We start from the raw sequence: 25565 nt of genomic DNA on the forward strand, positions 1-25565 counted from the left end.
GCATTAAATACAAGTCCTTTAGGGTTCACAAATTAGGTTTAGAAAAACGGGGCGTTACATCCTACCAACCTTAACAGAAATTTCGTCCCGAAATTTGTTACCCTCAAGTAAAGAGTTCTGGGTACAATTCCATCATTTTATCCTCATTCTCCCACGTGGCTTCTTCATGCCCATGATTTTTCCAAAGTACTCTCACACAAGCAACAAGTTTATTTCTCACAATTTGGATCTTTCGGTCCAAAATAGATTGGGGCCTCTCTTCGTAGCTCAAATCTGGATTCAGCGCGACTTCCTCAAAACGGGTCACGTACTTCGGGTCGAACATGTATTTTCGTAACTGTGACACATGAAAAAAACGTTGTGCACACTTCCATGGTTTGGTGGTAGCGCCAAACAGTATGCAATGGGGCCCACTCCTTCAAAAATTTCATAAGGCCCAATAAATCGCGGCTTCAATTTGCCCTTGACTCCGAATCGTGTTATCCCTTATGACGAGGATACTTTTCAGGAAAACTTTGTCGCCAGCTTGGAATTGTAAATCAGTTCGTCGGACATCCGCGTATGATTTCTGTCTGTCTTGAGCTTTTTTTATCCTCTCACGAATTTGTCGAACGATTCCCACCATCTCTTCAACTGCATCAGGTCCGAGTATTCTTCTCTCGCCAACTTCATCCCAGTAGAGCGGCGATCTACACTTTCTTCCGTATAATGCCTCATACGGTGCCATGTTTATCGCTGCCTGAAAACTGTTGTTGTAAGCAAACCCAATCAGTGGTAGTGCTGCCTCCCAACTTCCTCCTTGGTAGAGTACCACGACTCTCAACATATCCTCGAGAGTTTGGATCGTTCTTTTGGACTGTCCATCGGTTTGCGGGTGAAACGCGGTGCTGAAGTTCAATTTGGTTCCAAGCTCTTTCTGTAGACTCATCCAAAATCTTGAGGTGAATTTTTTTTTTGGGTCACGATCGGACGTGATAGTCACTGGGACTCCATGCAATCAGACTATCTCCCTTATGTAAATTTGAACTAGTTTGTTGGACCCATAGCTTAGGAGAATCGGTATGAAGTGCGCACTCTTGGTAAGTCGATCTATAATTACCCAAATGGCGGTGTTCCATCTCAGAGTCCTTGGCAAACCTGTCACGAAATTCATGGCTATGTGCTCCCATTTCCACTCAGGGATTTCCAATGGTTGTAGCTTCCCATACGGTCGTTGATGTAGAATCTTCACTTGCTGGCAGACTAAACATCTCTCGACGAATGACGCTATATCCCTCTTCATACCATTCCACCAAAAGGATTTCTTCAGATCTTGATACATTTTCGTACTTCCTGGGTGAGCGGTGTAAGGAGTCTCATGCGCTTCACTCATAACCTCATTTTTTAGTCCCTCGTTATCCGGCATGCACAGTCTTCCTTCGAAAGTAAGGGCATTGTCACCTTCTTCACTAAAATTCCCAGATTCCCCAGTTCGCACCTCTATACGAATTTCCTCCAATTTTGCATCCATACGTTGTGCCTCAATAATCCTCGACCTTAGGTCAGGTTCAACAGCTAGAGTGGCGATTCGTGCATCCACTGTTTCGGGTGCCCTCACCACTTCGAAACGCATCTTGCTGAATTCGCGAATCAGGCTTTCCTCTTTGGTGAGAAAAGTGGCCAGTTGGGAATGGTCCTTCCGGCTTAATGCATCTGCCACTACATTTGCTTTGCCAGGGTGATAATTGATGCCACAATCGTAGTCCTTTACCAACTCGAGCCATCTTCGTTGCCGCATGTTCAGATCTTTCTGCTCGAAGAAATACTTCAGACTTTCGGGATCCGTGAAGATCTCACATCGGACTCCGTAGAGATGATGTCTCCAAATCTTTAAGGCGTGTACTACCGCTGCTAGCTCCAAGTCGTGGGTTGGATAGTTCAACTCGTGTGACCTCAATTGTCGTGACGCATAAGCAATCACTTTGTTGTCCTGCATCAACATACATCCAAGTCCCACCTTCGAAGCATCAGCGTATACCACTAAGTTCACTCCAGGCTCTTGCACAACTAGAATCGTTGCACTAGTCAGCTTTTCCTTCAATCAACTTAAAACTTGCCTCACACTCTGGGGTCCAATTGACTTTTACCCCCTTCTTGAGTTGTTGGGTCATGAGTCTCGCTATCTTGGAGAATCCCTCTATAAACCTTCGGTAGTATCCTGCCAGGCCTAGGAAACTCCAAATCTCGTTTGGTGTCGAGGGTGCTTTCCATTGTTGTACCGCCTCAACCTTGGCGGGGTCCACTCGGATTCCCTCTGCTGTCACAATGTGACCAAGGAAGTTCACTTCCTTGAGCCAAAACTCGCACTTGCTGAATTTGGCATACAACTTCTCACTTCTCAACGTCTCCAAAGCGATTCGCAGGTGCTCCTCGTGTTCCTTCTCATTCCTCGAGTAGACGAGTACATCATCTATGAATACCAAAATGAATTTATCCAAGTATGGGTGAAATACCAGGTTCATCAAATCCATGAACACTGCAGGTGCATTCGTCAATCCAAACGGCATTACCACAAACTCATAGTGACCATATCTCGTGCGAAAAGCAGTCTTAAATATGTCCTCTCGTCGGACTCTCAACTGATGGTATCCGGACCTTAAGTCCATCTTTGAGAACACACCAGCTCCTCGAAGTTGATCGATTAGGTCATCTATTCTCGGCAGTGGGTATTTGTTCTTGAGAGTCATCTTGTTCAACTGTCTATAATCGATACACATTCTCATCGATCCATCATTCTTCTTAACAAAAAGCACAGGCGCGCCCCACGGTGAAACACTAGGTCTAATAAAACCCAAGTCCATAAGCTCTTGTAGTTGTATCTTGAGTTTTTCCAACTCCTTTGGCGCCATTCGATATGGGGCCTTGGACACCGGTGCCGACCCTGGCTCTAGGTCGATTGTGAACTCCAATTATCGATCTGGCGGTGGACCAGGTAACGCTTCAGGAAAAACGTCGGGAAATTCTCATACCACCGCAACATCCTCCACTTTCCTTTCCTCCTTCTCATCTCCTTGTAGATAGACCAGATAGGCATAACGCCCTTTTCTCAACATCTTTGTGGCTTGAAATGCGGAGATGATAGACGTTTTTCTGTTCATCGTGATTCCGTGACACGTGATTGGTTCCTTTCCAGGGGCTTGTAACGATATTTGCCTCTCCTTACATCGAATCGTAGCAAAATTTGTAGTCAACCAGTCCATTCCCAAGATTACGTCGACATCCTTCACGGCCATAACTTGTAAGACGTGCGCGACTAGCCTAAGTCCTCCCATAACAATTTCTATGTTCTGAGCATGTTCGAGAAATCTCAACCACCCTCCCACTGGTGAGGTCATCATCATCTTATGTTCAGATTTAGTAACTGGCAACTTAATGTGTCCAAACATAGTTCTGATATGAAAGAATATGATGCGCCCGTATCAAACAACACCACAATAGGTGTAACCAGGAGTTTGCCCATACCTGCTAAATTCCCGTTCTCGTGACTCCCCTGTTCAGTCTTGGGTTGTTTAGAACTCAGCGCATATGCTCTAGCCTGGGAGGTCTTGGGTGGTGAGGTTGTTGTTGTCGCGGAGGTTGATCACGATTCATCCTTGGTTTCGCCAGTGGTGCTCTCGACTACTAACGGAATCCTTGATTGTTCTGCCTTGACCCCACCCCCACATTCTTGCTCGGACACTCTCTAGAGAAGTTGTCATTTCCCCCACATTTAAAGCACTTGGTAGTGTTCTGCATTCTACACTCCCCGAAATGGTACTTGGAGCACACATTGCATTGTGGTGGTTTGGGTCGGAAGTCACCCCTCTGGTTAGAGAAATTTTGTCTGCCCCCATACTGTGGTCAGTTTTGGGTGGGCTGGTACCTCTTGTTCTCATAGTGGGTCCTATTCCCAACACACTTCCTCTTCTCCCGGGAATGATGTGGTGGAGGTAAAGCCAATGTAGTGTTCTCCGTCACTCTCTCCTTGGGCATAGCTGCCTCAACATCTAGTGCAAGGGCCAACGCTTCTGCATATTACGTCTCTCACGACTAGCTAATGCCATCTTTATCTAATGCCTTAGACCCTCACGAAACTTTTTGGCCAGTTTCTCGTCGGTGTCAACTTGTTCAGGTCCATACTGGGTCATATCGCAAAGTGTGCAATCATATTCGGTCACCGACATGCACCCTTGGGTTAAGTTGTAAAACTCAGCCGCCTTTGCTTTTCGGTAGCTCTTTGGTACGTACTTATTATATATTGCCTCCTTGAAATTCTCCCAAGTCATTCTACCTACTTGATCTCGTGGCGTGGTCTTCATTTTGGTATCCCACCAGAAGTCAGCTGACCCAGTTAATTGGTAGGTCACACAAGCCATTCGTTCCGCATCGTTGCACATCAAAATCGTGAAAATGTGCTCCAATGCGCGTATCTAACTCTCAGCCTTTTCCGACTCTCCCATTCCATCGAAGACAGGTGGTTTTTGTTTTAGGAACAACTTCACAATTTCTCGGTCCACTGGAGGTGGTGAAGGTGGTGGTGATGGTGCTTGCGCGCGTTTCTCCTTTCGATTATTTCCCATTTTAGTTGATTCAATTTCGCCACTTGCTAGACGATTTCCTCTCGTCTACGACCTTCATTCGTATATCTCAATCTATCAGGGTACTCGTATTTTCATTCCATTACTATCGTACAATGATGATCTCATGCGACGACCTTAATATTCCGACTCTAAGTTGTTATCCGTATATCCCTTGATCAACCACTTACATAAATTTATGAGCCGCAAAACGTGATCATTTGATGTGCACGGCTTCTCTCAGCTTTTTGTTTCTTAAGACCTAATGTCTGGTGTGGTATAACGTTCGATTCTTTGGCTGATTGCTACAGCTAAGCATAGATGCGAAAACATTCGACTCCTCATGTTGTTGGTGTATCATTTTGTATGTGTCTCTTGAAACTTATTCCTCATATTGTGTTTGCAGAGATCGAGCCATTGTCTTTCTTGAGAGTCTTGTATCAAGAATTTAGAAATCTATTTAACAGTCTTACTTGGATCAGAACGGTTTCAATATGAGGAGCACTATTGAAAATGCTCTTAAGAATGGCTCCGAAAATGACTCAAGAGGAACAAGAATGAGTCTCTACTTTCATTAAAAGGGAACAGTGATGCATCACTTGCAAATTGCAGGTCAATCAAAGGTTTTAAATGCACGAAAAGAATACCATTGTCAAGGAGCTTCATAGAAAAAGTTTATGAGAATCCAAGTAAGTACTGTCAATTAAATTCATCCATTCTAACTACAAAGGTAGCACTCCGTCATTTCCCGAAGATAATAGATGCGTTCTTGAAAACTCTAGATTCGAAGTCAAGATTCTTGGTGTCGTTACAACAATTAACTGTCCTTGAGGATCACACCTTCATATTGTTTTTGGCACGCCATAGCGATCATTCTCATTAAAACATGGTAATAACCCTCCCGGCCTTAACGTGTCATAAGTGTTGCCATATTTGTAACGCGTCGTCGCATTAACATGTTATGCACGATTGCATTCACTTTATTTGATTGCAGGCACAATTTCTCATCGTTGTAAGGATACGTCACCTAACATTTCTTCTTGTCTTGATCTCGTTAGAAACTTCCTTTCGTTTTGTTCTTATCATCCCGGGAAAACAATAGACAATTTCAATAATCCGTCTAGTTCGAAGTATATGTTTTCGTTTGTCCCATCACTCAGGAAAGTGATATTGTAGTCATCAATTTACAACTATGTTCAAGCACGTTCAACCTAGCATACTTCTTAGGCACTCTATGTTTTCCAGACATAGTGCATAGTCTCATACTTCAATACATATTCGATCGTTGCTTAATTCAAGCTTCATATGGGTTCTACGTTTGCAACGAAGTTCAAAATTCCACATTTCACTTTCACAATGATTCTATACAATACCTCATACTTCATCAATCATGAACTATCACATAAAATGTCATTTATATATTGCGCAGTCAAACATGTTTATCCATATAAACCATTTGGCATTCCATAGCATTTCATCCAGCATATATTAATATTTAAAATAGTAACTCAACCAATCCTTAGTCCATGGAATCACATTTCATAAATCATGCAATTCATGTCCATCTTTATACCACAATCACGTAATTGCAACTACACACGCGTCATAGTTTGCGTTTCATAGTTCCAAATTCATATGATTTCAACAAAATATGCATTAGAATTTTCGCCGTTCAAGTATTCAACATATATGTTCTTCAAATTAAATTCGCAGTTCAAACATGTAGTAACAAGTCTCCGTCTCAAGCATACGATTCATTTTCATACTTCAATATCCATCACATTCAACACCTTCAATGACATACTTCCATAGTGTCTCACGTCCCATAGTTTGTCGCGTCTCGTATGACCACAATATTTTCCAAAGCCATAGCATTTACTTTAAAATTCCAATAGGCCCAGAATTGCCATTTTTGCAAGGAACCATTTTTCCACCGAATTTCAAAATTTTCGGTAATTCATTTAAAAAAAATCGCCAAAATGTTCTTACCGCTTCTTTCGTGGTTGGGCGTGACGAGTTGTGGTGTTGAGCCTTCGAGGTTTAACACTTTAGCCAATTAATACAAGGATAGATTTTGACTCCAAAAGACTCTTGGGTCCAGAGCGGAAAGAAACTGAGGCTCTGATACCAAACTGTCACGACCGCCCTTTTAGAGTTAATAAATACGGGCGATCGTGATTAAAAGTATTAAATGAACAGACGAAAAGAATTAGGGTTTCAATCACTAGTTGGACCAACAATTAATATCCCAATAAATAACCAAGAATATCCTATCCTAATAATTAAAGTTGTCGGCCCAAATATAACATAATTAAACGAAACGACACAGCGGAAACGACCAAGAGAAAGAGTGACGTCATGTGTGAAGACACAACGGCACTCAAGGTTCAAAGACAATAATAATCTCTTAAATTCACTTGCTCAACACCACCACATCCTCGTCGCCGCTCAACCTGCACATAGGGAAAACACATGCAGGGCTGAGTACTATGAAATATACTCAGTGGGCTCATGCCGAAAACATTTTCAATCAAAATATCATTTATCATGCCATACATAAGTAACCATCGGGGTTTAGCTTTAGAAAGGCCCGAGGCACTCAAAATCATTTCCCATTGTAAAAGTCGACTGATCAGTCATTTTCCCATAGACGTTTACCATATCTGCCAATACATGACTTGGAATGTGGCCACAAACCAAGCCACTAGACCGGCCAGCCCGTACGCTAGCACACGATCTACCATAGGTGTACACTAGTCCAAGTAGGGTTTGCGGCCCTACGAGGACCCGAATTCGATTTATATAACAATGGCGCATACCCATATCAGATAGGCACGTTAAAACACAAATCACGGCATGATAAATACAGTTTCATTTCCATCGATAAAATATTTAGGACGTTGTCCTTATTTAAAAGAAAGCCCACCTCGACTGCTTAATTCACAATCACTTTCCTCCCCTTGGTATCACGTTTCACTTGCGATGATTCACCTTTAACATTTGGATAGTACATAAATCAACACACATTTCAAACAAATAAATAAAAATGCATGCATCCTAAGCGAAGTTATTTATCTCGTTTTATCTCAGTTTTTCGATTATTCGGCGGTCGCTTACGCCCCTAATTCCTCCGTTGGCTCCTCGTATTTTTCCTCAACGATATCGAAATAAAATCTCCAAAATTATAAAAGTGTATAATTAAATTATCGCAACCATTTTCCCTCGAACTATATTTATTTCGGACTTAGGATAAAATTATTCATTCGTCGAAATATTCCAGAATTAATTAAATAATTCGTCACTATTAATTATCGGCCCAAAGATTTATTTAAAAGCCCAAGACTTAATTATTTCCCCACCTTATATCTCCAATCAAAATTTTTAAGCCCCAAACCAAAAAATATAAGAGAGCCCAACTAACAAAACATCTAATTTATTAATGTGGCCCAATTGCTTTTAAAAAATAAAAGAGCAGGCCCAAAGAAAAAATAAAAAAAATATACTGCCTTTTTTTGTCACGTATACTCCCTCCCCAACATACACAAACAAAAATTAAGTAAACCTTACTGCAAAAGTAACAAAACATATTAATACTCTCATTCTCTAAACAAAACGTCGGCTTCCCTCCCCCCTCTCTCTCTACTGTATTCTCCCACAAATTGCAGCTACTAACAAAACGAAGTTCCAAATTCACCTCCATCTCTCTCGATTTTTCTCACAAGAAAACGAAAACTCCCAATTAAAGAGAAAGCCCCAAAACAGAAACCGTCGATTCTCCGATTCACCGTCGCCTTCCACCGTCGCCGGCCGCTGCTCACCGGGAAGACAAATTGCGGTCGCCACGGTCCTGTCGGCGCTGTCGCGCGTCCAAAACTGCCGTCGTCTGCAGCCTCCCGTCGGTCAGCCTCTGCTGCATTCGTCGCCACGGCGCCGCTGCCGTCGTCACCGCAGGCTGCGGTCAGTTTGCCTTCGCCGTTGGGTTCGGTCAGCGTCGGTGCCCTGAAACCAACCCGAGATTCTCGATTTCAAACTTACAGTTAAGTTCTTACTTGTTTTGGTGAAATTAAAGTTCGTTTCCTTTTTATTTAATTGTTCGAGCTACTGATTAGATTTAGTTACCGTTATCGTAAGTTGCGTTGCTTACATGGTATGCACAGAATGTGACTGAAATTGAGGAAACAAGTGATCATATACCTTGAACAGATTTTGAGCGAATACATGGTAATTTCCCCTGTCGAGTTGGGTTCTCGGTTTCTGTCGGGAAAAGATTATATGAGTTGGTTTGAATAATGAAAAAAAAATAGAGGAAACTTCATCAGAATTACCTTGAATTGAAGTTGTTAAGAATCTGTCTTGGTTTCTTGCTGCAGAGAACGGTATGAGAAAGAATGAATTTGTGAAGTGGTTAATATAGAGGGAAGTGGTTAAAAGATATGGGAGAGATTTAGGGGAGAGAGGGCGGCTTTTCTAACGTGGGTTGAGGGGGAGAATTCGATTTTCTTTTCTTTTATTTGTTATTTGTTTGCAGAGCACGGAGGAGGAAAGTCTTTTCACGGAGGACGATAATCTTTACAAGATCTTTATTTAATATCTAAATTAATGTCGATTGATGATCAAATCAACATGGAGAATATTAAATTAGTTTAGTTTAATTCACATTACTTTGTATTTTATTTTAAATTATGCAGTCCATAATTTATTTATCACGGACTGAATTTTTATATTATTTATTGCATTTATCCGATCCAACTCGCGGATTGAGTCCAATATATTTATTCCCCACGGAAAGGAATTATTTTAGATTCGCGCATTAATTTATTTCACAAATTTCTAGTCGAGCAATAATTCCACTCAACAATTAATTCACAGACTTCGCAATATTAATAGCATTAAATACAAGTCCTTTAGGGTTCACAAATTAGGTTTAGAAAAACGGGGCGTTACATAAACCCATAGTCCATGGACCATTTTTGTAGTTTACTCTATTTTTTGTGATAGTTCAATTAATTGGCAAGCCACAAGGCGAGACCACCAAGATGAAACTCCATTCCTTCAAGAATAGGGGATCCAAAAAAAAGGAAAAAACAGTATAACTAGGGGTAAACATTCGGGTTTCGGTTCGGTTTTTGCCTAAACTGAAAAATCAAAAAACCGAATTTAGTTCAAAACTCAAACCGAACCGAAAAACCGAAATTATATGAAAAAATCGAAAAATAAAAAAACCGAAAAAACACATATATATTAATATATATAATATATTTTATTTTATTATATATATATATATATATATATATATATATATATATATTATATAATATAATATATTAAAACAATAGAATATAATGTAATATTATATTTAAAATATAATCCGGTTATTTGGTTTTTCAATTTTTTTTTCACCCGAACCGAACCGAAAAAATGAAATTTTTGTATTTTCAAAACTGAACCGAACAGAAAACCGAACCGAATTTCAGTATTTTAGTTTGGTTCGGTTCGGATATTCGGTTTTCGGTTTTCAGTTTTTTGGCCCACCCCTAAGTATAACACTGAGCAGCCCCAAAAAAGCAACACACCAACCAGTCAACCACCTCATCACCAAGCCAAACCAACAAAAGTTCCACAAGAGAAGGTAAAAATCAACAAGAGCCAAGATTTCAACTGAAAGTCAGCACAACATACCTCTTCATGAAACTCTTGTTCCTGCCCAGCCTCTAACAACCTTAGACTCATCCACTAACAACCCATGTACAAGGAAAAATTCCGGGCACCACCCTTTCACCCAATTTCCATGACGCACAAAAGTCGTTTCTTCTCGAACTCCTAGTTAGGTTTGAAATTTTGGAATGCCATTTTGTTTCTAATATCCCAAATTGTCCACACAACGGCATAAAACATGGCAGTCTACAAGCACTTATCAAATCTTTTAAACGGAGTACCCATCCAAGAAATCAGACGTGTCTCGATTATCTCATCACTGAAACTAATTTTTTCTATTATTGTGTGGGCTATAAGCATTTTTCCACCCAAGCCCAATGTTTCCTAGTCTCTTTCTAGATTGGATTGATTTTAGTATTGAGCCTCTCTGTGTGCGAATCTGTGAGTTATTTTAACCATTTACTTCAGAGTTGTTCTTTGATGGAGAATTTTTAGTGATTTTAATTTTAAAAAATATAATCTCTACTTATTTTCTTTGTTGATTTACTATCTCAAGTCATGATTTTTTAGTAACTCAAAGTAATAAGTATAATTTTCGTTGCTTTTTTCCGCAGTTAGAAAAATAATTATAGACATATCACTAGTTTTTTATGTTAATGGTTTTTAAAATACATGAGCTTTAGTTGGTCATGAATTTTGACTTGAGTTTGTAAATTAACTATTAAGTAATGCTATAATTCGTGTATTCAAACTAAATTATGAACAAGGCATAATTATCAGTCATAGTTTGAGCAGTGACAATTATCATAATCATAATGGCTGTTGTTTACAGTGTACTATTTGGCATATTTGAATAAAATTTGATAATAAATTATGAAAATCGAAGAGAAGATTTGTGATTGGGATTATGATGATGATGATGATGATAGGGCATGATTACGGTGGTCTCTACCACTTACAATTGTTTCTCACCATCCGGGCCGACCCGAATGCGGTGGGGGCCCGTATAAAGATTGCCAGCTTTTTGTATATAATGGATTGATAAATCAATGTTTAATTTCAAATTTTCAACCCTTTTTTTTGCAAGATTTTTTAATAAATTCGACTCTTTTTGCTGTCTTTTTCGCTGTATCCATATATTTTTCCTAACATCTCCTTTTACATTTCTACACTTATCGTACAATTCTCACATGATTTTGTTAGTGGGCCAATTTCCATATTAGTAATTAGGAATTTAGTATCTTTGATATACATAATTATATGTTTTATTCAAACGTTGCATGATTTAATTGCTATTTTTAATTTCTGCAATTGCTCATTTGGCATGTTTTGCTTTCATCCCATGTGAGAGGGCAAATGGTGTGTCCACAGTCGTGGTAAAGAGACGTGATGATAAAAAGCACCATACATCGATGTAGATAATTCTACTTTGTTCACTAATAAGATATTGATAATACGAATTTTAACATAAAATAGTTCTAGCTCAGAAAATCCAAATATTTTTGTTTTGAATAGAACTATTTTATCTATTAGGAGTAACATATACCACTCAATAAAAAAAATGGATACCAGTATATACAATAAGTAATACGATTAAAAAATATTTATCGGAAAATATAAACTATTTATTACGGTATGTGAAAAATGGATGCCAGCGAATCCATATCATATAATCCAGGGAAATAGGATTGGTTAAATGTAGATGGAAATAGTGCAACACCGAAGAAGGATCATAATGTGTTAGTACCTCAAGGATCTATATAAAATTACCTTTATCCACAAATAATAAATATAATTATAAATGATCAGAATTTCAATATCCAATTAGTAACGAAAAGAGAGTGAGAGAAAAAATGATAGAAGTAATAAAACTATTTTATTTTTTATGGACTAAGATTTTCTTGCCATTTTTCAATTTGAATGATTAATAGGAGTAACATGAAATAATAATAAAAAAACATTTCCAATATTTGTGTTGTTGTGATGGACAGATCAAGGATGTTGAGTCACAGTCTCAATTTACAATTCTCGAGAATCACTATATCATTAAATCAATTAAAAATATTAAATTGCTAAAATCCAAGACTAATTCGCATGCTCCCAATTTTGCTCTTTTTCCAAACATGTACTCCCTCAATCTGTTATTACAAATCTCATTTATGGGCGGCACTAGTTTTAAGAGATATTAAGAAAAGTGGATAAAAAAAATTAGTGGAATATGAATCACACTTGTATATATTAGTTTAAATAAAATATGAGTGGAATAAGTTAGTGGAAGGTGGGACCCTATTGCCATTTATGGTAAACGTAAACCGGGACTCCTATTCGCGAACAGACTAAAATGGAAAAACGAGACTTCTATTCGCGGACAGAGGGAGTATGTTTTTTCCAATGTTTTAAAAACCGGACCGGACCGGCCGGTTCGACCGGTTCAACCGCGAACCGGTAGGTGGTCCGGTCCGGTTAGCACTATAAAACCAGTGACATGTTCAACCGTCATGAACCGCCGAAACTGGCCGGCCAGACCGGTCTGGTCGGGAACCGGAAACCGGTTCAAATGCTTTTCAAAATAATATTCTAAAATTTTGGCCTTGATAGGGGTCGAACTCAAGACCTCCCGGTGCCACTACACCACAAGGACTTCTTGGTAGTAATATGAACATAAGTTATTTCATATGTTAAACACGAAATATTTTATCTATATAAACTAATAATCTGTGTGTAATACGTATATATGTATATTAAGAATATGTGATTAATTATATTAAAAGTTTACTACTATTTGATTATATACTAGGAGTATTTACTAAATATATGTTTTTAATTTATGTTTATTCATATATCTTTGTGTATAATATTATTTTGTCGCATTACTTTTTGAAAATAATACTATGAACTTATTTATTTTTATACATAAATATTAAATTTTTTATTTACAATAACTTACCACTAGTATAATTTATATATTTAATTATATTTGTTGATAAAATGTTAATAAAATTCTATCATTCACTAAAAATATATTCTTTTTAATTTTATATTCTTGTAAGATAATTCATTTTAATTTTATATATTCGAAATTGTTAATTATAATATATTTCTTATATTTTAATTATACTTTTACAATCACTAATGTTTTACGATATAGGAGTTTATAATTATACATAGAGTTTAATACTAGTTTTTAATATTGTGTATTATAATTTATTATTGTATTTAAACTTAACGTTATTAAATATTCTAATATACTACTAGTACAAGACTTGTTTTCTATAATAATACTATTAAATGTATAATACTATAATATTTATTGATAAAACATTTAATTAAATTTTATTATTTACTACTAAATAAATAAATAAATATATATATAAACAGTATTCCGGTTCAACCAATGGTTCGACCAGTGAACCGGTTGAACCAGTGAACCAGTAATGACGCCGGTTCACTTGCCGGTCCGGTTTTTAAAACATTGGTTTTTTCTTTATTATTGCTTTTCTATATTGTTTTTCATTTAAATTATGTCATAATAAATGTGACGATGGAATATACTATTCCGTATTAAAGATTGCTATACCCTCAAGAAACCACTCAAAAAATATAAGGAATTGAAATCCATATTTACATTATATGCAATTTATTAATAATATACTCTCTCGTCTCAAAATAGGTGACTCGTATTCTTTTTTTGAAAACGTGTCACCTAAAGTGAGTCATTTCATTTTTTGGCAAAATTTAACACAATTATTATTTATTACTATCTCTTTATTTATTTCTCTTTTACTTTATTCTCTTTTCATTCTTATACTTTATTCATTCTGCACTTAACTCTCTAAATATAAATTTCGTGTACAAAAGAAAATCGGGTTTATGACGTGACGTGCTAGAGAGTACTGTATATGCTAACATGCTATGTAAAATTATGTTAATTATTTCGAAAATTAAATAGCACATTCCTGGCATAAGATTAAATTGAATGAGAAATTCTGTACTTATATATGGATAATATTAGGTGAGTCGGCCACATATTAGGACTAGCTTCCGGCCAACAAAATTTTACTATAATTAATTAAATTCGTCAAAATTTGAAATGTTCATCTGTATTTATTTTTAATTAGGTGCAAAGTTTCTCTACTGTATGGGCGTATGGCGCAGAGGCATCTAGACTTTTCACTATTAATTTCTTCCAATCCTCTAATTATATGGACATATTTAATTATATATTCCTACATAACTCAAAATTTATAGGATTCCATTATTATATATAGTACTTACTTTTGCAGGAGAGTAAAATGTAAAATGGTGGCTTTTTACTCCTTTTGATATGATCATATGAATGTTAATATATTAATATTCATTCTCTTAAAACAATACTCATGCCGGCATGTGTTTCTTCTTTAATTTTTGTTATTACTTTACTAGAACTGTAATAATTTCTACTTTACATATGTTTATTCAACTGTTCAAATATTTTATTGTACTATTAATTCCAATCTCCAAATATTGAAGTTACGTAAAAATTGGTACACTACTTTTAAAATAGCAATACTATTACTACCTAGCCTTTCGTTTATGATGATGATTTTGAAAAAAACAATTCAGAATATATTATATTTCATTATAAAGTCAAGATCATACAAAATGAGTAATTATTTGTTGCTAAGTTTGAGAAAGATAAAACTTTCTCCATTTTGGAAACAGTATTTATGCAGCTCTACATTTGGCCTAAACATTAATTTAGGCCTTTTTCAAACTCCTTTGTATATTATTCTTTCAAAAGTCTCATTTAATTTACCTTCTGTAGGTGGTGTTCAATTTCCAAGATAAAATAATACTAAGATAAAATCTAGGATTGAGTTGTGAGATTATTTTAGTCATAGGGGGTTCCCTATGACTAATTATCTCATGATTATCCATCTAGAAATGAGTTGTAGGGTTGAATCTCATGAACCAAATACACTACAAATTTAATCTCGAATACAATCTTGCAAACCGAACGCCCCACTATATCAAAAGGTACTTCAATTTTTGGTTCATTTATCTACCTTCAATTCAAATCAGGTCATTATATATATTCTCAATTTCTTCGGCCTTTTCTTATTTACAGCATATTTTGCTAGTTTTCTTGCTCTCAAAATTACAACGATGTGCTCCAAAGTGCACTCTCATTGCGATGCATGCAAGAGAGATACCATGAATGTACTAAGTTCAATCGTCAATAGTTAATTATTTCTTATTTCTGTGGTTAATATATAATTTTTGAAGAAGAGCCACGACAATTATTTGCAAGGTACATACAATACCACGATGGATGCAGAGAGAAGTGAAGCGAATGTGAATATCATTTTTTATTAACAATACTTTAACTATTATTTTTTTAATTTTATCAATTTTGCATTTTAACATGTCGTCCATTACTAAGATTTTTTTATAGATGGAGATAGTATTTTCTTTTTAAAATTTGTAAAAATAAATGTGACAGTGAAAGATAGTATTAAAAGATTGCGATACTACATTTTTATGTATTAAAAGATTGCGATAATTTGAAGAAACAATTCAAAAAAATATCAGGAAATTAAATCCTTGTCAATACTATCTGCAATGTATATATATAATCTACAGTATATGCTAATAATACTATGAAAATATATGTTTAAGAAGATTAAATAGGAGTAATTCATGACAAAAGATATTAAATCGAAAGAGAAATTCTTTACTTAGATTGGTAGAGCGCATTACATAATTAATTAAATTATGCTATATTGATAATATTAGCTGAGTCGGCCACATATTTGTACAAGCTACCGGCCAATTAAATTTTATAATTAATGAAATTCGTCAAAATTCGATAAGTTCAACTATATTTATTTTTTATTAGGTCTAAAGTTAATCTACTGTAAGCATCTAGAAAGGTGAGCTTTTATTTAATTTTCTTCCATTCCTAATTATATGGGGATAGACATTATAGACAACTCAAAAAATTTTAGGATCTTATTATTATTGAGATTTTCGACCTCACTGTGGATTGGTTCATGATGTGATGATTTTTGTAATTGTAATTCCTATAGTAGGGTAGCCAGATTTCCATTTTCTGAAATTATTTATTTTTTATACTTACTTTTGCAGGTGAGAAAAATGATGGCTTTCTAATCCTGTTTATATGAATGAGAGTTTATTAATCATTATCTCTTATAAACAATACTCATGCCGGCATGTGTTTCTTCTTTATTTATTATTCTAACTTTACTACTCCTCACTGTAATAATTCTTGCACTACACATGTTTCTTCAACTATTCAAATATTTTATCTGTACTATTCCAAAATCTCAACTTTTTCTCACCATCATTTTCCCTGCTCCCTATTTCTTTACCCCTCTCTTTTGTAATGGCCGTAATTAAATTCTCTTGTCAAATTAAATTTGCAGAATGAAATTAATTCTCAAATAATTACTTCTTCAACTGTTCAAATATTTTATTTGTACTATTCCAACTTTTCTCACCATCCCTTTTTCCCCCTGCACCCTATTTCTTTACCCCCTCTCCTTTTGTGATGGGCATATCTTATCTTGTCAAAGTATAAAATTTGCAGAATGAAAATTCTCAAATAAGTGCGATTATAATATCACACTACACATATGGAATAGTATTAAATTGATATTTATATTTAATGGTTATAACTTTATAAAAAAAAATTCATATATTTTTAATGTGAAATAATGTTTTATTTTGTTAGTTGATAATGGTGATTGATGAATGTCCTTCTACACAATCATAAACCTTTTCCTTCTATAAGAATAATTTCATACAACTAATTTTTTACCACCCCATATATTTGTTGAATTTTATAATCTTTATAATTACTAGTACTAAATTATAAAGTCATTCATATAAAGAATCATTTAAACAATAACTTTAGTATTAATAATCAAAATTGAATTATATGCGTTATGATAAAGGTATAATAATATATACACAATTTTGATTTTATTACAAATAATAACGTATAATCTTAATTTAATATTACAACTATTAGGTATATTTAGGTTTCATCGTGTTATTTATTTAAACATAAAATGTACGAACATGTCATTTTTTATAGTTGTCAAAATGTAAAAATATCTCACACGTACAAAATGTAAAATTCAAAGAGTCTTCATAATATTTTTTCAATAACAGCGAATATGCAAATAACAAAATTATTTATGTAATTGACATAAAAATTGGAAATGTTTTTGTGAAAGCAGCTTTCTAATTTTATAATAGTAGAGAGTACTCTTTAGTGAAATTTTGGTGCGAGAAAAAGTGGCGGGCCCCATCTAGTTTCCCACATTATTCTCTTATTGCAGTGAGATACGGATTTCGGCAACCCAACCACCTTTATCAATCTCATCTTTAATCAAACACACTAATTTGATCTTCGCTTTTGGTTTAATCCACAAACAATTCACAACCCTCTTCCTCAAATCACAAAAAGTTTCAATCTTTACACCTTATTCCCCATTTCCGTCAAGTCAAGGATGACTCCGGCGACATACTTCCCTCTCCGGTGGGAGAGCACCGGGGACCAGTGGTGGTATGCCTCCCCGATCGACTGGGCCGCCGCCAACGGCTACTACGACCTGGTCCGCCAGCTCCTCCGCCTCGACGGCAACCACCTCATAAAGCTGACGTCCCTCCGCCGCATACGGCGGCTGGAGACGGTGTGGGACGACGACGAGGAGTTCCACCACGTCGCCGCCTGCCGCTCCGCCGTGGCCCGGCGGCTGCTGGCGGAGTGCCAGATCAAGAACGGGAAGAACTCCCTCATCGGCGGCGGCTACGGCGGCTGGCTCCTCTACACCGCCGCCTCCGCCGGCGACGCCGCATTTGTGAGGGAGCTGCTGGAGAGGGACCCGCTTCTTGTGTTCGGCGAGGGGGAATACGGCGTCACGGATATTCTCTACGCCGCCGCCAGGAGCAAGAGCGAGGAGGTTTTTAAGGTGGTGTTGGATTTCGCCGCCGCGCCGAGGTTCGCCGCCGGGGAGGAGCAGGCAGGGGAGATCCCGGCGGCGTATAAGTTGGAGATTATGAATAGAGCCATCCACGCGGCGGCTAGAGGCGGCAATCTCCAGCTGCTGAAGGAGCTGCTCCGGGATTGCTCGGACGATGCGTTGGCGTATCGGGATGTCGGGGGAGCTACTGTTCTGCACGCTGCAGCCGCCCGAGGCCAGGTTCAGGTAAACCCCCGAGGGTGTTGTTCCTCACACCCCATTATTATATTGCTATGACTAATCTTATTTCTTGTTCGACTGCGGCTTTGTATCATGAGCGGGATGGGATGCCCTACAGTAGAGGGGTGCATAGTGGGGGTGCTCGTGCTGTTACCCGCACCCATTATTTTATTCATCAAATAAAATTAAATTTTTTTATATAAAATAATGGGGTGTGAGGAACAACACCCTCTATTATGCACCCCTTCACCGGGGATCCCAGCCCACCATGAGCTCTTGGCCCACCTTCTCATCTCGAATGATACACTAAAACCTAAAATGAGATAAGTATTTAGTTTCAATAGTACTCCAAAATTAATCTCATTTTTTATTTTTAAGTGAAAAATACGTATCTTTAAGTTAAACTGAAACCAAAAACTTTTTAAAATTTTGTGAGTAAAAAAGTCATAATATAGAGAATATTCTTTTAAATTTGAATTTAGTGTAAATGGTTGGACTAAAATTATAGTATTTGAATATCACTAAAATGGTTTAACCTTAATGTGAATCTTAATACCAAAATGTATTTCATAACTAACCATTTCACTCACATGCCATGATATCTAATTTAATCCTAAATAGGAAATCTTATTGTTACTTATCTCATACGGAGTATTATCTTGTCTAGAATGCTAGTAGTATTTTATCATTTGAAATTATGATAGTCTCTTTTTACTTTATTTAGGCTAAACTTTGAAATACAAACTAAGTTTATTATTTTGCTACTTACAACTTTATTTTGTTCTTTGTCAGCATAGACTACTATGATTGATAATGGATTCTAAAATGCAAAGTTAGAATAACTAAACTACTTTTATGCTAAATTATAGGAGTAGTACTATATGATAGGTACAAGAATCCAAAATGCAAATGGTTGATTTTGTTATTTATAGTTCAATGAAGCAAGATTAATGATAGAATCTGTTGTTGATGATGCATCAATCTTGCTCAGGTTGTGACAGATCTTGCTTCGTCTCCCGGCCTAATCGACGCCATGGACAACCAAGGCAACACGGCCTTGCACGTGGCAGCTCAACGCGGCCATCTAGCCGTCGTTGAAGCCCTAATCCTAGCCTCTCCTTCATCCATCTCCGCCACTAACAACACCGGAGAGACATTCCTTCACGCTGTGGTCTCCGGCTTCCAGAGCCCCGGTTTCCACAGACTAGACCGCCAGCTCGAGCTCATGAAGCACCTCCTCTCCGGGAACCTCTTCCCCGTCGAAGACATCATCAATGCCAAGAACAGCCAAGGCAGAACCCCTCTCCATTTAGCCATTTTAGCCAACACTCACTCCAATCTCGTCGAGCTCCTCATGACCGTCAAGTCCATCGATCTCAACATACGCGACCAGGATGGGGCCACGCCTCTCGATATCCTGAGGCAGAGGCCCCTGTCTGCCTCCTCCGAGCTGCTCACCCGACACCTCATATCCGCAGGAGGGATCTTCACCTCCCAAGACTACTCGGCTAGGCGCGTGATCGCCTCCCACATCAAGAGGCAGAGCATGGGGAGCAGCCCGGGGACCTCTTTTCGGATAAGTGATGTTGAGATCTTCTTGTACACCGGCTTGGAGAATGCCTCGGATGGCAGCCGCAGCGTTGGCCTCAGCTCGTGCTCGCCAGAGGTGGTGGTGGTGGAGGCGCGTAGTAGCAAGGCCTCTGCAGCGCAGCGCCTCAAACGCCTCCTGCATTGGCCTAAACGGGTGAAGAAGCCGGTGCAAGAGGAGGGGGTTCCTCTGCCTCTGAGGCAGAGGTTCTCGAAGGCGCCTTCTTCAACGAGCAATAAACGGACGCTGTCTGTCCGGAGCAGCCAGCCTAGCCCTACGGCTAAGAAGAGGCTCGCCTCGGGAGTCATGCACGGGGTGATGCAAGCGATCCCGAGGGGGGCTCATAGGTCGCGTTCGAGTTCCTTCTCGAAGATTTCGTTTTCATCGCAGGGGTCGTTGGAGGCCCCGCCTCCTCTGATCGAGCATGAGGCCCCAAAGGCCTCGTGCTCGAATGAGGAAGGGGCGAGGAGGCATGGAGTGGTGAATAGGAGGCTGGTGATGAATCAGTATTTATGCTTTGGTGGCCCGAGCCAGAGCCAGGGTGGGGTCGAGGCGCCTGAGACGTACGAGGTGTACGAGCGGTCGGTGCTCGCGGGGGCGTGATCGGAGAGGGGATTGTCAAGAGGTAGAGAAGGTGGTGATGGTTAACTAGTTTTGTACAGATGGTTTAGGTGGAGAGATATGGAATTTTATTTGAGTGTTTATCTTTGTATTTTAATGATATATGTTTTTCTTAAAAACCTTGCTCTTTTCAAATTCATATGGTATTTTGATGTTGTTCATAACAAGAAATTGAAGTTTAAAAACAATAAAATATGCACCCTAAATCCATAATAATCTGCAAAAGGTTTGTAGTACTAAAATTTTTATATCGAATACTTTATAGATTTGATCATAAGGTGTTTAAATCAAGTAAACTTATTTGGTGCCCGAATCATTTTGGCTCAAGTTCAATCATTCACTCAAAACAATGGAAAACTGGAAAGAGTACTTTTCACTTTTCCAATTTGGACCTTTATATTCTCAATAATAATAAAAATTTAAAAGTTAGGCCCAATTCACTCAACTGACCCCAGAGTTATATTATAAATATCGATTGATATGTGTGGTAAAAAATATTTGGGATAATCTATTCAAATTGGGTTACAATTCGTCATAAAGCCTATACAATTAAGATGATAGTTTACTGCTTAATCTAGTAACACAATATTGAGTTTCTTAATCTAAAGAAACATTTTTTTCTTGTAAAATCAGATCAAATTAATACTCCTACTAAAAATCACCACACAACCCTTAAAGGAGAGGAGGCAAACCAAATTTTGAAGATGGGTCAGTAAGTATATTTTATCGAAAGAAAATTCACCAGTTTTTTCCTATTTAAATAAAAATTCGATTATATGTGTACAATGATTAGTTTTCTTTTAGTCGTCTGCTGTTAGTCACACTTTCGGAATTACATGAAATTGGTGTTGTAGTTGTATTAATGGATGAAGTGCAAGAAATTAACAAGTCCAATACTAAATTCCACAATCATTATTACGACATTTCCGTGTAATTTATCAGTGATGAATGCTTATAAAATAAAAATCTGACAATGATGGGTGGTATTTTTGTCATAATATACCTATATATATATATAAGGGTTTCAGGGATTATTCAGTTGATAACTATCTTAAATGGATAACTAACAACTATATCAATAAGCTACTTTAAGGATGTCAACTCGTCATATTATAGGGGTGTTCGGTTTGTAAAATTGTATCCCGTGATTAAATATGTAGTGTGTTTGGTTCATGAGATAACTCAATCCTAGATGGATAATCATGGGATAATTAGTCATAGCCAACCCCCTATGACTAAAATAATCTCACAACTCAATCCTAGATTATGTGTTGGTATTATTTTATCTTGGAAACCGAACATCACCTAAGTTGTTAATTGGAGGGACTAGGAAATGGATCGAAAACACGAATAGAATGCGGATCAAGTTATATGGAGTGATAACCGAACCGATTGGATCAGTTAGCAAATGTCGTTGCCACTTAATCAATGCACTCTAGCTCTCGCCCTTTCCGCCTTGCCAAAGTAATTTATAACTCCCAATTTTGCACAACTTTAACAATAAAGCGACAAGTTCAGGGTCGATCCCACAGGGAAGTTGGTGTGTCGAGTATGTGAGTAATGAACATGGGGGGTTGGCTGCTGCCACGCTTTAATTTGAGAGTTTTAACTACTGTTTTAATATAGACAGAATTTAAACTAGCTAGCTTGATCAACAGAATTCTAACTACTGGGTCAAGTGATTTGCAGGAAACAACAGAAAAGTAAATGCGTGGATTTAAAGCGAAAATAACTTGATTAAACTAAAAACTGATTACAGCGTGAAATTAAACTAAGCTAACACTTGGAGTCTAAGAAAGCGGTAAACTGAGAAGAATCTCAGCGGGAAACTTAAGTCACGCTAACAGAAATGAGTATTCTGCAGCGCTCCCTTTGGTCGCCCTTCTAACTAAGCTATCTAACTAAGCTAGAGAATTAAACTAAACTAAGCTAGAGAGCTGGACTACGCTAGATAACTATGCTAAACTAAACTAGGCGGAAAGTAAAGTGTCTCCTCTTTGTGGTGGCACACCCTCTATTTATAAGCTCGATTCGGCCTCCAACTAGATAACGATCTTGTCAGGGCATATTCACTCATTCTAAGAATGAGCGACTCATTGATTGCTACGTGCTGTTTTTCTAGAATGTCGACGCTTTTTGGTAACAAATTCGTGACTCAGCTTCGTCCTTGCATCTCATATTCCAGCACGTGTCCCCTTCTAGAACGTTGTCCTTGATAACAGAATGGTGCGCTGTATCCAGCTCATTTCCTCACGTGCTCTTCTTCCAGAAGCCCGTGGTCCCCTCCTAACTGCTTGATCACTCCCCTTGATCAACTCCCCCGATTCTGAGCCTTTTATCGCCTTTGTACTTGCTTGATCAGGTCGTCCTTGAAGCCTTGGTCAAGTGGTAATTCTGCACATTTAACACTTGTTTTACGCGATAAACCGATCAAGTAGCATGCATTTCACCCATAAACCGATGCATGAAATAGGCCCTATCAAACTGCTCACACTTAAAACATAATTGTCCCCAAGTATAAAGAAAAAGAAAAGAAAATATAGGGCAAATTTCAGGCATGATTTATTTATTTTTTAAGTAAAAGAAAAGACGAAAAGAAAAACAAGACCTTAAGATAAAGACACGTATTCACATGTATGCATTAGACCGAATAATTTTCCAACAATCATACCCGAGGTCGAGGTCAATCCATTTGCCAGTAGCTTGTGTTCATTCTCTTTCGCCTTTGCTTGATCAAGGTGTCAGCTTGTCAAGATTGCTCAATTCAAAAACCACTGTTGGATTCACTCAGTCACTCATTCCTTACCTGAGAAGTTAGGACTGTTCACTCGATGTTATCATAAATTTAATACCTTGAATCGGACTGCACAAGATAGTTCCTTAAGGTCTTTGTTTTAAGGTTGTAACGAGGCTCAAGGTTAGTAACGTATTAGGGTGGGGTCCTAGGGGTTCTAAGTTCAAAAATAAAAAATAAAAAAAATAAAAAATTTTAAAGAAAAATCACATGAGTCAAAAAGCCAAAGAACACGGCTCAAATGGTTAAGTCCTAATGCCTTTAGTCATTACTACTTGTGCAATTTTCATCTCAATATTAAAAATCAGCCTCTCATAATTTTTCTTTTGTAAAAACAGTAGAAAGTGTTCTACTTTTGGCTTATAACTCACATATAGAGAGGCTTCACAGTTGGTTTAGAAATTGAGCGTTTCTATCACACTTGGGTCATTCATATTGATCAAGCTTTTGCAATCAAGTTTTACATGTGAGCATACTTAATCCTTTTTCTAACTCTCCCAAGAAGTAATCATGTCTTCCATTTATCCAATTTCATGCATATTGCCTATTTTATTACTATCTGGAATATGTTTTCAAAAATTTTTAGCATGTATGATTCTACTGTAACTAACTCGTCCCCCCTCCCCACTGCATATGAACTAGTCCTCGAGGGGCTGGATGCAGTGGAAAGAAGGGTTAGGCATAGGCAACGACATAACAACAATCAAGGTAAACTTCTCACACTTAGACCGGACACTGGGCTAAGTGTGAGATAGTGCCAGCAATCAAAACATGCTAATAACCACATAGAAATAAAACAGATATAGGCAAAATAGAAAACAACTTCCATAAACTTCTCACACTTAGTCCAGACACAGGACTAAGTGTGAGATTGGAGTACACAATTTACACAAAGAAACACAGTTAATGGTGATAGTACTGCCTTCTAGATAGCTGAATCAGGGGAATGTTGCGCTCCTTCCTTATTGCCTCCATTACACAAGCCTTCCTTATTGCCTCTACGGCTTCGTGCTTATCGGAGCTCCTCATCCTTGGTATTTTTATTTTTTTTCTCCTTCGGGGAGGGGAAGCAAAAGACCTGCTGGTAGCTTTGGTAAGCCCCATACCTTAATTGGTATGGTGGCCAATATTAGGGGGAGGAAAGATACTTTCTTCCCCCTTCCTCTTGCTCCATTTCTCTGCTCTCACCTGGTTGCTCTCCACAGTCTTGCTTGCTTCAATGACTGCTCCGGTCTCTTGATTTTCTCCTCATCCACTTGTTGTCTTGAACCCTCAGCTTCAAGAAGCAGCTGGTTCATTGCCTGGTTGCGTGTTCTTCTCGGGATAGGTGGCGCGTTCTTCTCGGGATGGAGTCTTCTTCTATGGTCGATGAAAGGTTAAATTCTGCCTCCTTTCGTTGTAAAGGGAGATCACTGGAACGAGGCAGCCCCTCTGTTGGTGGTGGCGGAACAAGGTCCTTAGACCGAGAAATCCTTGGGCGAGCCTTTAGGGCGGTGTGAATCTCCACGGGAAAACTTCTAAGTACGGAGTCCACACGCCTTTTGTCAGCCGGGTCCACATATTGGAGTGGGCCGATGAATCTAGGTGGCGATAATGGGGTTCTGGTGGTTGGTGGACTCGGTGGTGAAAAGGATCTCTGATTATTACTGTCGAGACCGGCTCCTGAAGAAAACGAGAAAGTATTAGAGGTCTCGAGTTGATTGCCCTGCATTTTTTTTCCGAATGAAGATAGCACAAAGGTTCTGAAGATATTTGATGAAAAGTGAGATCAGGAAAACCCTCTTTTATATTAAAATTCCAACTGTCGAGATCCCCACTTATTGATATCTCTGCGACCTTTCGTGTACCGGCGCGCCTTTTTAGAATGCCAGATGGCAAAGCTTCCCCGATACGCTTCCTTCCTCTCTCCAGAACGTCCTTTCATTTCAACAGTCGGCGCCGCCTGACACCTCTCTACTTACTGCACATGTCTCGTCATCACCTGCTCTCATCGACTCAATCATTGTTCCACTAATTAAATTCAAATTGCACTGATCACGTGAATCATTAAATCTCGATGACAGCTCACGTTATTCCACTTGATTAGTTCCTTTCCTCCACTT

At 38.0% G+C, this 25565-nt stretch overlaps 1 protein-coding gene and 2 long non-coding RNA genes across 3 annotated transcripts; 2 read left to right on the top strand and 1 right to left on the bottom strand.

Moving 5' to 3' along the window:
* Positions 1-8012: 8012 nt before the first annotated feature.
* LOC121805938 lies at positions 8013-9124 on the bottom strand. Its single transcript, XR_006051556.1, has 3 exons — positions 8921-9124; positions 8790-8849; positions 8013-8594 (listed from the first exon to the last, which is right to left on the bottom strand). It is a non-coding gene; the product is annotated as an uncharacterized LOC121805938 (long non-coding RNA).
* Positions 8503-9275, top strand: LOC121805939. Its single transcript, XR_006051557.1, has 2 exons — positions 8503-8631; positions 9124-9275. It is a non-coding gene; the product is annotated as an uncharacterized LOC121805939 (long non-coding RNA).
* An 8330-nt stretch (positions 9276-17605) lies between these two features.
* On the top strand, positions 17606-20788 carry LOC121805064 (kinase D-interacting substrate of 220 kDa-like). The gene is made up of 2 exons (XM_042204816.1): positions 17606-18466; positions 19452-20788. The coding sequence occupies exons 1-2, from the start codon at positions 17768-17770 to the stop codon at positions 20649-20651; spliced, it is 1899 nt and encodes a 632-aa protein (XP_042060750.1). The 5' UTR covers positions 17606-17767; the 3' UTR covers positions 20652-20788.
* Positions 20789-25565: the final 4777 nt, after the last annotated feature.

Source organism: Salvia splendens, chromosome 5 (assembly GCF_004379255.2).
Source record: "Salvia splendens isolate huo1 chromosome 5, SspV2, whole genome shotgun sequence".
Taxonomy (NCBI): domain Eukaryota; kingdom Viridiplantae; phylum Streptophyta; class Magnoliopsida; order Lamiales; family Lamiaceae; genus Salvia; species Salvia splendens.

Bases quoted from the DNA above. Each gene is read 5' to 3' on its own strand.
- LOC121805064 (XM_042204816.1), top strand. From the start codon at position 17,768: ATGACTCCGGCGACATACTTCCCTCTCCGGTGGGAGAGCACCGGGGAC. The intron at 18,467-19,451 runs GTAAACCCCCGA...AATCTTGCTCAG, and splicing joins CCGCCCGAGGCCAGGTTCAG to GTTGTGACAGATCTTGCTTC.